The 12737-nt window shown below is 40.7% G+C and overlaps 2 protein-coding genes across 3 annotated transcripts; both read left to right on the top strand.

Moving 5' to 3' along the window:
- Positions 1-1517: 1517 nt before the first annotated feature.
- six5 (SIX homeobox 5) lies at positions 1518-9651 on the top strand. 2 transcript variants are annotated; one of them, XM_061046860.1, is made up of 3 exons: positions 1518-2239; positions 4005-5458; positions 6531-9651. In XM_061046860.1, exons 1-3 carry the CDS (start codon positions 1554-1556, stop codon positions 7196-7198), a joined length of 2808 nt encoding a protein of 935 aa, XP_060902843.1. In that variant the 5' UTR covers positions 1518-1553; the 3' UTR covers positions 7199-9651. The 2 variants fall into 2 exon arrangements, with proteins under 2 accessions (XP_060902843.1, XP_060902842.1); XM_061046859.1 differs by having other exon boundaries at positions 4005-5476.
- Positions 9652-9907: 256 nt separating this feature from the next.
- Positions 9908-12584, top strand: six9 (SIX homeobox 9). The gene is made up of 3 exons (XM_061046858.1): positions 9908-10462; positions 11232-11392; positions 12367-12584. The coding sequence occupies exons 1-3, from the start codon at positions 10064-10066 to the stop codon at positions 12527-12529; spliced, it is 723 nt and encodes a 240-aa protein (XP_060902841.1). The 5' UTR covers positions 9908-10063; the 3' UTR covers positions 12530-12584.
- Positions 12585-12737: the final 153 nt, after the last annotated feature.

Genomic DNA, 12737 nt, shown 5'->3' with positions numbered 1-12737 from the left:
CAAAGTATTAAAGGCTCTATTTTTTAACATCTACATTAACATTTCTGCTGATTTAATGTAAAAAAAAAAAAAAAAAAATAGTATCGTTTGTTATAGTTAGAAATAATTACGTCTTTTTTAGAAACATGATGACATTGATATAATAAGTAGAGTTGTAAAAAAATATATATAGATTTTCTGATATTGATAAACTAATTCTTATCTTGATTAAAAGGCCAATCTTAAGTCATTAACATGTTTTTACTGAAAAGAAGTGTTTCTTAAGTAAAGATAACAGACTCGAGCATGTATGGGCAGGAAAGAGAAGATCAAAGAAAGGGAGTTACATCCAAACAGCAGGTGGGGAGAGGGGGTGGGTGGTGAGAGAAGACTATAGTGAAGCTTTTAATTCCAATGGTGGCAGAAGAAGATAGAGGTCTGCATACCTGCCTGGCATCATTCACACTTCACACTATTTGGCATATACACAAACATGAGGCATTGATACAATGGATGTTCAAGAATGTTCTGTAGGGGGAAAAAAATAAAATGAAGTCTGCATAAACAAATGCAAAGTGTAACATCCGTGTTGGTGTAATTGTTAGTGGAGGCACTGACAGTATTTGCATTAGAAAACCAGCCGGAAAACTGGTCTTACCTGGACAAACATGGAGAAACTGTCGCGCAAAAGCCTTCCTTTATATCACATAGCCTACTAAATGTGATTCATTTTGGAAATAGATATGCATTGTTGCCATATCCTGACAAAGCCTATCATGCGTTAAAGTATTTATAGCCTACCTTTGTTAGGTAATTTACATGTTATGCTAGTTTCATCTTCCACTTTCCATAGCCTGTAGTGTTATTGTTATTATTATTATCATGAGTAGTATTAATTTAAACATTTAATGCCTACAATGCATCAGTTATAATCCATAACAATCTGACAGGGGCCACTCTGGCAGATCATTTGTACTGTGTGTCATGTTGTTTTCTTATTTCCTCTGACCAATTATATTCAGTGTGTTAAAAAACAACTCATGTGAAACTTCAGTTGAGTATCTTGAAATTACAAGATTGGGACAAGAAAAATGTTGAATCCCTATTAAACAGCGCGTTAATACCGTGGCTTCTAACTGTCTTCACACTTTTCACTTTTTCATGTTTTATTGCGTCTTCGTTTTCCTCATGTTTGACCGAACATCAGTTTGAGTTGTTTTAAGACAGCTCTAAAATAAATGTGGATGGATTGAAAACAGATGTTTCATATTGAACGAGTTTTATTAAACAAGAAATGTGTTAATCTCGTCGGAAAACAACTTTTTAGTCCGAGAGCCAGTAAAACGGGAATTTGTTACTGTTTGAATAATGTTTTAACATGTGAAAGTTAGAGGTATTAAAGCTTTCTAACAAAGACAGTGTAGTTGGAGAAAGGGGCGTGGTCGCTGGTATTTCGCTGGCACGTTTACTATTTGGTCGACTGGCGGAGAATGGGAGAGAGAGAGAGAGGGAGGGAGAGAGGAGGAGGAGGAGGAGGAGGAACTAGTGGTGGAAAAAAAAAAGTTAAAGTAAAAATGGCTTCCTTGTCTTTGGAGTCTGCAGAACAATCTGAGAACAGCCCAGACGAGCCGACGGCATCGGAGATCAAAGACGAAACAGATGCAGTTATAATTACGGAAGAGTTGTTCAAAAGTTTCCAAAAGTCAGCTCTGAGTTTCTCCACCGACCAAATATCATGTCTGTGCGAGGCCCTCCTGCAGGCGGGCAATGTGGATCGCCTGTGGAGATTTCTATCCACCATACCTCCTTCGTCCGAGCTGCTACGTGGCAACGAGACCCTGCTGAAGGCCCAGGCACTGGTTGCGTTTCACCGGGAAGAATTCAAGGAGCTGTACGCCTTGCTGGAGAGCCACGACTTCCACCCGTCTAACCATGGGTTCCTGCAGGACCTGTACCTGAAAGCCCGCTACAAGGAGGCGGAGAGGTCCCGGGGCCGCAGCCTGGGCGCAGTGGACAAGTACCGGCTCAGAAAGAAGTTCCCCCTGCCCAAAACCATCTGGGACGGAGAGGAGACCGTGTACTGCTTCAAAGAAAAGTCTCGCAATGCCTTGAAAGAGTGCTACAAGAGCAACAGGTACCCCAATCCGGACGAGAAGAAAAACCTGGCCAAAGTGACTGGACTGTCCCTCACACAGGTCAGCAACTGGTTCAAGAACCGCAGGCAGAGGGACAGGACCCCGTCCGGGACCCACAGCAAAAGGCAAGACGAGCAAACCTTTTTTTTTTTTTTTTTTTTTTTGCAATATTTCAGTTCTAGGAGATATTCAAAAAGTCCTTATTTAGACGGACAGCTGCTCTGAACCTAACTACATTTATTCTTGTAGAAACTATGCATCAGTCTATGTTGTGTTTTGACAACAGGGATCACTCAGTCTAGTCCCTGAACTTACCAGACCAAACCCTCATGGTAAACAAAGACCTACGAGCCTGATCAGAGCAGTATAGAAACAGTACTTAGCCACATATTTAACTACAGAGTAACATCATTGTTAACAAAGAAAAAGCCCTGGATCTGCTTAGGAGACTGACAGAGGAGCTGACTTCTGACAGCAGTAAAGCCACACAGGTCTGAGAGCATGTTGCTTTGTTATGAAATGTGAGATTCAGGCGCCCACAGTGGCTCAAGTTTCCTGAAACCCTGCACCTCTGCCTGGGCCTGCAGGGTGACCCAGGATAGAGACAAAGCTCAAACCAGGGAAGGTGGGGGTGGTAAGCAGAGAGAGAGAGTGAGAAACTACTCTTTATGCTTTCACACAGACTGAAATCTCAGAGTTTTACAGCTACTATTTCACAAAGCAATGCGGGAAGAGATAAGAGGGAATACATCAGACTTATCTTATCAGATCTGAGAGTTTGTGGTGGTCTGGCAGGCAGTCTTATCTGGTTGGACAACCAGGGCTGCACATATTCACAAAGTGAAGGACCTACACGAGTTTCAAATCCAGCCTCCTTTCAGCGCTCAGATTGTTTAATACCGATCGACTGTTTTTTATTCGGGCGAGTGAAGATGAACAGAAAAGGATGACGAGGATTAATTATAGTACCCATTGGCTGTCCTCACAAGAGAGAAATCTGTTCAACACTCACGTTTATTTTCTAAATCAATTCTGGATAATATTATCATGAAAATGTCACTTCTGCCAATGCTGTCACAGAAATTATTTATGTTAAAGGGGACTCATAAAATGTAGATTATAATAATCAATTTAATCACCACAGACAGGCAGTGTCTATAAAATGTACTAAATCTATTCTATTCTATTTCTAATTAAACAAGAAAGTATCTCTGCAACAATCCATGTAATCACTTTTTTATACAGTCGTTGAATTATTGAAACATTTTGAAAGAATTAAATTATTTTTGTAATATAACATTTTCCATGTACTGATGACATGGGCATGAAACATGAGGATGGTGTAATGATGATAATTGTTTTTCATATAGGAAGGTTGAAGGTTTTCAATCATAAATTAGTCATTACTGACTTAATGTGTTGCACACAGCCTATTTGAGTTGATGACATTCTTCATGGGTGAAATTGAGGGAGTAAAAAATAAAGGTAGGTTCTATAATGATTTAAAATCAAAAAACAGATGCTACCCTGCGAGAAGTATCCTGATTGTTTGACTTCAATGTTATGCCTTGAATTCATCAGACTGCTAAATTGTGGAAGTAAGTTATATGTTACATTATAAAGAAAATGCTACCTGTCCAGGCATACCATGTATTTTTTTTGATCAAATATACTCCCTGGTCAGAATTCAAAAGAAAGATCTAATGGTGTTGGTCCATTTGTGCAATTTTGTCCTTACAACATAGTTTGAACAGTCTTGCAAAAGAGCAAAAGCATTCATTGTTTAGAGGATTTGAAACTTTAAAAGGAAATCAATAGTAAGATGAGTACTAATACAGCCCAGCTCTCAACACTTTCCCTTTTTATCTGACAAACTTTTTCTTGTTCCAGTGAGTCTGATGGGAACCACAGCTCTGACGACGAGGTGAGCCCCATGGACGACACTCCTGAAAAACCAGAGGAGGCTTCTGGCTCCACTACCTCCATCATCTCTCTTTCCTCTGTCCCCTGCAGCGCGGGAGGCCAGCTGATCCTCAACGGCTCGGGTGGCTTCCTCACGTCCTCTCATCCGTTGCTTCTCAACGGAAACTCGCTCATCTCCAGCAACGGCGCTGGTGTCATCATTAATGGGCTGAGCTTGGCCGACTGCCAGACAGTCACGCTGAGTCCTGTTACTAACTCGCCTCTGATACTGAACGGGGCTCAGGTCATAACCAAACCTGCTGTCAGCGTGCAGCAGCAAACGGTGTCTATGTCAGAAGAGGTTTCAGCCATTGATGCCAATCTGAGCAGTCTTCCAGCTCTTGTTCTTAACAATAACGCCACACCAGCCTCAAACCATCCTTCCATCATCTCTCTTCCCCTCCAAACTAAGACAGGCAGCAACAATGCAATGGATTTCACGACTGTCTCCAAATCAGAGGACAGCAGCCAGACAGTATCTTCCACCTCTTCATCGTTATCCCCCTCTTCACCAACTCTGTCTTCCCCAGCAAGTCTCCCCTCGCTGGCCTTAACTCAAAGCACCCAACAGCAGGAGTCACTCACCCTCCCAGCCTCAATATCCTCCATTGAGCCTCTCTGCAGTCCACAACGGGAGTATGTTATCATAGCATGTTCCGCCTCCCAGTTGAACACTTCCAGCTCTGTGGTTGTTTCCAGCAGCTCCATGCCTCAGGTCTTCTCTCCGCCCCAGGTTGTGCCTTCCATCCAGGGGATACCGGTATCCCAGCTGGTGCAGCACTCCTCTGGAGCACAGGTGTCCCAGTGCCCCCAGTTGGTCCCGGTTTCCCCCCTTGCCTCGCCAACACCTTATTTCCAAAGCCAGACAGTGAACACCGGCAGCAAACTGGTGCAGCACCAGCAGGAAGTGTCAACATCAACTTCACTTGAAGGGGCCACAACCATAGTCTCCATCTCCCAGCTGCCGCAGAGAACAGCACACCAGCTGGGGAACCAAGCCACAAACTCGTCACCTGGCAAAGTCCAGGTCCCACAGGTTATTTCTATCTCTTCCCCTGTCCCAGTCCCCCAGACAAAAGCCAGCACACCAGCACAGTTAGTCTCCCTATCTATGCCCCAGCTGGTCCCAGTCTCCCCAATCCAAACTTCATCCACCATTTCCTTCCCCCAAGTGGTTCCTGCCAGTCCTTCTCTCTCCATCCCCTCTGCTGGATTGCCACTACAGTTCCTGACCTCAGCACCTGCAGCTGCCGGGGTCCCACAGGGTCCTCTGAGGATGAACCAGCTAAGGCCCATCCAGGGTGTGGTTCCTCCAACCAGCATGGCTCCTGGCGTGCAGCTCCTCAACTCTGGGATCATTCAGCTGCCCTCTGCTCCTCCAGGTATCCTGAATTCTTCAGGTATGAATCGTTCATTGGATTATAATGCATAGATCTATATAGTGAATTCAGCATTGCCAGTACTTTTTACAACTGTAATGACAAGAACTTGCTTTTTGTAGCACCTCAAATCTGAGAATTTAACATTGTTGTAGTAATATGATATCAAACTGAATATCTATAGTTTTAAAGACATGAATTTGGCGTTGTATAGCACAGACGCTCCAAGAGGACATGCGTCCATACATTTTATTTACTCCATTGTCCTGACAGCAAGTCTTTTCCGGTTGATTTCTTAAGATCCTAACTTGTTGATATCGTATCCCAAGAGTTGAAAAAGTACAAAAAAAAGGGTGGCATGTCGTGGTCTGGCCCATCACAATGACCAGGTTATTGTTTTATTTTAATAGATCTCAAAAAAGTATCCCCTTATCAAGAGGAAACACGTTTTTTTTATCGTAAGTAAACGAGATGCATTGATCTTTTAAAATGGTAAACCAGCTTAAACCATAAAAAAAAAAAAAAAAAAAAATCAGACTTTAAGAAAACAACTGGAAAAACAGAAAAAGGAGTAAATCAAATGTTTGATGCAGGTCCACCTGTTGCTTCCATAGTATAGACCCGTGCTAACCAAAAAGCTGTTTCCAAGATAGTTTAGTAAATGTTTTGTATCATAGATGAATCAATGGAAGGCTGCAGATATCAATATATATATGAAGTGGTGTTCATTAGTAACACAACAACAGCTTATCTTTGATGACATTATACAATAACATGGGCAAAAAACTAAATGAAACTAAGTTCTTACTGAAACCAAAGAGCAACAGTAGAAGATATGAAAAGGGAATAATTCTGCACACATGATTTTCTTTGTAAAAAATATGGAGAAAAAAACAGACACACATGACTAAGTTTATTGCAGATGGATTTTTTCCCCCCAACTTCCTTCATTTTACATCAATTTGCTGCCTCTTTGTTTTCAGACAACTAAGAGTTTTCTTGAGCTTCTGCATGTTTGGCTGTTGTTACACAGTATTGATTGTTGTTGTCTGCCTTTTATATATCATTATTGTAGGAAACCTTCTCCTTGGTGGAAGCCCTTACCTGAGTGTCCAGCAAGGCAAGCTGATTTTGACCATCCCAGCTGGCATCCAGCTTACAAGTTTACCCCTGAAAACAGTCCCTGAGGCCTCACCCATCTCTGTTAATGGACTGAGTCCCATCCTCACCACCTCCGCCCCCACGATAACCTCCCATCCCTTAACCACCTGTGCCCCGACCCCCGGCGTCCTCACATCATCTACGTTAAACTTCATCAATTCGTCTCCACCGTACTGTGCTTCTGACACTGGGACACCTGCCAACCCCTCCCCTCACACACTGGACCACTCAGTCACCTCCACAACTCTGAACACACTCACTCCAGAGAGCATGCTAACCCTCAGCCCCATGTACAGCGGAGTGACACCCACCAATCAGCTCTCCCAACCAGCCTGGAGCCCCGTGACCCTCTCCACTTCAGCTGGTCTGACTCTGTTTGACATGCGCGGCAAGGGGGACCTACCTGTAGACCCGGCTTTGTTAGGCCTACCTGGGGGAGAGTCGCTGCTGCTGGGAAGCCCCTCGTCAGAGCAGGATGTGGACGCTAACTCTGCGCTTGGTAATCCAGAGGGTATAGATGGAGACTCCAAGATACTGACTCAGCTCCAGTCTGTCCCTGTGGACGATGAGCTGGGCCTGTAGTCTGTTTACGTTGCTAGTTGGCAACCCAATGTCTCCAAAAACGCAAAGCATGAGACACAGTGAGTTACAGAATCTGACGTTTTCTTATGTAAGTGATCTAAAGATTTTCAACTTCTTTGATCCGTGAAGACTCACAAAGTCTTTTCACATGTGTGGGTTCTCTACTCTCAGCAGGGCCATCGTGGTCTTAGCTGGCACTTTTAAGACAAACCCTTTGCAGCTGTACTTTACATTAATCAGGGGCTTACATGTGAAGCCTCTGAGGTTTTTTTTTTTTTTTTTTAAACTAAAAGCCGTACTTGCCTTACTAGATTTTTCAGACACAGACCGAAGACTTTACACAGATTATATTGCTCTGACTTCTTACAGGTCCTGATGTTAAAGACTACAGAATATATATAAAAAAAGAAATATGCCTCACATCATTTTTGCAGTTCTGAGCACAGCAGACCAAGCTAAGCTGTTATTTACAAATGAGACTGGTTTAGACCAGTGGTTCTCAACTGGTTGAGCCTCAGGACCCACCAACTACTCCTTCATGAAAAATAGCGACCCAAATTTCTTAGATTTTTCAATCATTCAGATTTTTTTTTTTCAGGAAAACTGTGCAGTTTGGACCTCAGACGGTACAACGTGTGATAGAACAAAGAAACTGAAGGAAACAAACTTGTTAAAAAAAAAAAAGTGCTTCTTGACTTTTTAACAGCATTGTTCTTCCAAGCACACATGAGCGACCCACGGAAAATGGCCCCGCGAACCACTTTTGGTTCCCTACCCACCAGTTGAGAACCAATGGTTTAGACTATTTGACAAAGGCAGAGATCTAGATCTATATAAGTATTGCTGTTATCTCCTTCATGTTCACAACCTGAACACAATAATGTAGCAACACTCCAGGAATAAAGTGAAGACGATATTCTTCACAAATAGAACTGAGGTATGTGTAACCATAGTGACATATAAACTTTAAAGCTACACATCAGTGTTTTTATCGCTACAAGTTACTGAAGTCTGGGTTAAAACATGCACCCAAACTACATTTTATTAGAGAACTGTTTTAAATGTCTTTATCCCAAAAGTACCAACAAAACAGGAAATCAAAGGGTCTCTACTCTATGCAATACATGTTAGGTATTTTATAGGACAATGTGTTTGTGAAATGTGTGTATTCTTGGGAGATGAAAACTGAAGCATGACACTAAATGTTTGCTGTGATCTCACGTAGTGATGTTTGTATCATTGCATCCAAAATATCTGTTTATTATTGTTAAGTGCCTTATTTTAAAGCTTCCAAGTGTGTTTGGTTTTGATCAAGTGTGATTTTTTTTTTTTCTTCATTTACACATTTAAAAAAAAACATTAACATTTTTACACCTGACCAAATTTTGACATTAACTTTATACCTGTTATTGAATGTCAACACTTTGTATTCTCTGTTGAAACATAATGTGACTGTTCTGTTTGCATGATCATAGATCTGTCTTCTGTATTTGTATATTTTGCACCTTTCATTGACGATGTTTACGCTGCCTCGCTGTGTCATTTTATGCCAGTGGTGGGACTCACATTGAAATCCCTCCTCCTTGGACCTTTTTAAGAGTCCTGAACACAAACGATAACTCAGAAAACAGGACGCTGATGTCCCGTAAAACACTCCTCATCATGCGAGCCCTCCACTGTCATCACACAGGTAGAGGTTTAACTTTTGGCCATTAACGGTACATAAAAACTACACTTCAGTGCCGCATCTAGTTAGAATAGTGGCTTTTATGTGTTTTTTTTTATTCATATTTTTGTATGTCTTTTTTGTACATTTAATCTATTTAAAGCATGCATTTTCAATCTAGTTTTAACTGCAAGAAGATTGATCCTTCTAGAAAAACACGTATAGGAAGTACTTGGTATTTTCACTTGGAAGGTCACATTGTTGTTCAGTATAGGTTTGATAGTCTGATGGCAGGTGTCAAATCTATTTTGATGGGAAAATGGTTGTACTGAAATACAGTAGATCACCCCCAGTGAATACATTTTACGGTCATTTGTTCTTTGGGTAGTTTGTAAAATGGCTTTGACAAATCAATATTAGTCTCAATTTAGCCAATATTTAAACGACTTAGGGGTAAAGGGAAATGTGTCCAATATGTAAATGAAAGTAGCCTTTGTTTATTTGAGCCATTTCATACCAAAGTTTGTTGACCTTCAAGCCTCTGTGGGCTTACGCACATTTATACCTGTTTGTTTGTACCCGGGGGTTGTGTCTTTTTACTCCCCCCCCTACCTGATACATAAACGTCTCCAGATATCACCAAAGATAATGTTTGTTGTTCGACTTTTTGACAGTTTTGAAAGGGATCATTTGTGTTTGTCATTCAAGATCTTGTTTCTCATTTTTGTATTCAAATGCATTCTATTTTTTATATTTCATAATATTGTAATAAACTACATTTACAAAAACAAGGTTTGTTGTGTTTTTCATGGGTCTCTACCGTGAGGACTGGTGCTAATTTGACAAGTAAATTGTATTCAAATGTAGGTTCGTTGTCTCGTCGCTCTCTGTTGGTTCATACAATAGGAAAGGCCTAAAATGTATGTGAACGTGTGCCTGCATGTGTTTGTACAAGACAAGAAGGGATGCATGGTGTGTTGTTTTAACCCCGATGGTTTCAGATTACCTGTGATTTGATTCTGTCAGGGCATGATGAGAGAAGATGAACACACATTTTCCTTCACTTGTTTATCCACAGATGAGCCACAATGCTCCACAGAGGATTTGTCTCTCTGTAGTTCAGTTTTAAAAGAGAGGTTGTAAGAAGATATTTTCAACACAGATCTTCGGTTCAACTTAAGTCTCGGATTTCCACGGCAATGATCTTCACAGCCGAGCAGATAGCTTGCGTGTGCGAGGTTCTACTGCAGAGAGGTAGCATGGATCGCCTCGCTGTCTTCCTCCACACTCTTCCTCCTCCTCCCTCCTGCTCCTCCTCCACTCCTCACCTCTGGGAGCAAGAAAGCATGCTGAAGGCTAACGCAGCGGTGGCCTTCCACCAAGGCCGCTTCACTGACCTCTACACCATGCTAGAGGGTTTCCCCTTCTCCACACGCAGCCACCCACTCCTGCAGCAGCTCTGGCTCCAAGCCCACTACGCAGAAGCTGAGAGGCAGAGGGGCCGACCCCTGGGAGCTGTAGGGAAGTATCGTCTGAGGAGAAAATTCCCTCTACCACTCACCATCTGGGATGGGGAAGAGACCAGCTACTGCTTCAAAGTAGGCTAAATCTTATCTGTTGATGTATCTTTGATATGCTTTTCACCTTTTATTTGGCCTTCTGGTATACTTTTTTTTTCAAGTAAAACTGTAATTGTTCCTGAGGATCAAAGGCTACCTCTGATTTCTACTCCACCAAATTACTGGGGTATTTTAGTTGTGGTTAGGCTTTATGCAGATTGAAAATGTAGGCTACATAAAAAAAGATCCTCCGCTGATCAATTATTTTCTATAGCTGTTATAATGTGTTATAGCTGGACTATATTCAAACTTCTCCCCAACCTCTAACTACCTCTGTAATAGACTAAATTATTCTATAAGCTACCTAATAGGCTATCAGCATACCTCCATGAATCGATTTTGAGACTTTTCTACAATTGTTATTTTTTAAATTGTTAGTACATTCTGCAGATGATACTTTACTAATGTTTTATTGATTTTCTTCAACAAATAATTTTAAACTTTAAACATCTTACTGACACCTTTATTTAGCCTATACATCCGGGAGGGAAAGTAAACGTGAGACACTTGCAGGACTTGGTTAGAAGGGTTACTGAAGTTATTTAGTTAATTACAGTTAATCATGATATCAATCAATTTAAAACGGCGACACCCATTTTAATGCCATCTAAGAGGAATATTTATCAGTGTTGCATTCCGACTTCATACCCTACTTAGCTGGTCTCAAGTCTTAAGTAGCACAGAACAGTCTTTTTGTGCCTTTGTTGTGGTTTAGGTTTGACGTTTCTTTAACACAACTTACTAACAGGAAAAATCACGGAGTACACTCCGGGAATGGTACCGCCATAAACCGTATCCCTCTACCCGGGAGAAGCGGGAGTTGGCAGCGGCCACAGGCCTGACGAGCACACAGGTCAGCAACTGGTTCAAGAACCGCAGGCAGAGGGACCGAGCGACGGACTCTGACGGGTCAGTAACGGGGCCGTAGGAGGAATCGTTTTAAGATTTATTCTCAGTAGGCTGTCAAGTATGGACAAAAGTATAAATAAATAAATAAATAAATAAATAAATGAATAAATAAATAAATGTATAAATACTGGAATAAATAAATAAAATAATTAATAAATGATTAAATGCGTGAATAAATAAATAAAAACTGGTAAATAAATGGGACATAAATAATTAAATGTCTTAAATTTATTTCTACATTTATTTATTTCCACATTTATTTATTTCTACATGTATTTATTTCTACATTTATTTATTTCCACATTTATTTATTTCTACATGTATTTATTTCCACATTTATTTATTTCTATATTTATTTATTTCCACATTTATTAATTTCTATATTAATTTATTTCCATATTTATTTATTTATACATTTATTTATTTATTTATTTATACTTTTGTCAGATCTCGTCCTCCATAGCCAAGAGAAGAGCAGGGTCTTAACATAGACTGTAAATATTAAGGGTGTTCAAGTAAGAAAATAATAAGGAGGCGTTGACACTGGTTTGCACTGATTTATATGTCGTTACTAGCTAACTAATCGCAAACTAATTTTATGAAATGCAAAAACATTTCATGACAAACAATCTGATCTTACATTCCTGAAATAAAGACAGTTGTTCCTCGACTGATGAGAAATTTGCTTCTGGTCCCTTTAGTGGTCACACAGAAATATTAAAATGAAAACAGCACGATAGTTTCATTATATTTTAAACAATAATTACTTTTAATGGTCCATTCTGTTTCTGAGCCAGTCCAAAGGTCCAGTTTCCTTCTTTATACTATAGACTGTAAATAATGTATACAGTCTATGCTTTTATACATGTAAAAACAGGCCCTCTTGTGGTGTAATAAACACATTATGCAAACTTTTACTGGACATAACCAGATCATTATTTCTGTTTTCTAATGTGTGTCATCTCTTTATTCAGTTTCAAAGTTTCTTGCTCTGGAGGAACTGAAATCTGCCCTTTGTCTGACCTCGACTCCTCACCTCCTGGCAGCCCGATTCTCCAACACTCCTGCCCTGCACCTCCACCCTTGTGTCACCCACCACCACCAACTCTGCGTCACATGTGTGGAGGACTCCTTTGACTCGGTCCTTCAGATGTTGTTGTTGAATCGGTCTGCTAACTGTCATGTTTTTTTTTTTTTTAACAACCTCCAACTCTGAAAGAACATTTTCAGGTCTTTGAAGGTAGTTGAACATATTCTTTACAAAGAAGAGTGTATAACCAAACCATGAATGAGCTGACATTGTTTTTAAACTGGTTTTAGGAAGGATACTGGAATTGTTTTCCCC

Source organism: Labrus mixtus, chromosome 9 (genome assembly GCF_963584025.1).
Source record: "Labrus mixtus chromosome 9, fLabMix1.1, whole genome shotgun sequence".
NCBI classification, from domain to species: domain Eukaryota; kingdom Metazoa; phylum Chordata; class Actinopteri; order Labriformes; family Labridae; genus Labrus; species Labrus mixtus.
The sequence above is the reverse complement of the archived record's forward strand: the minus strand, read 5'-3'. Positions and strand labels throughout refer to the sequence as shown.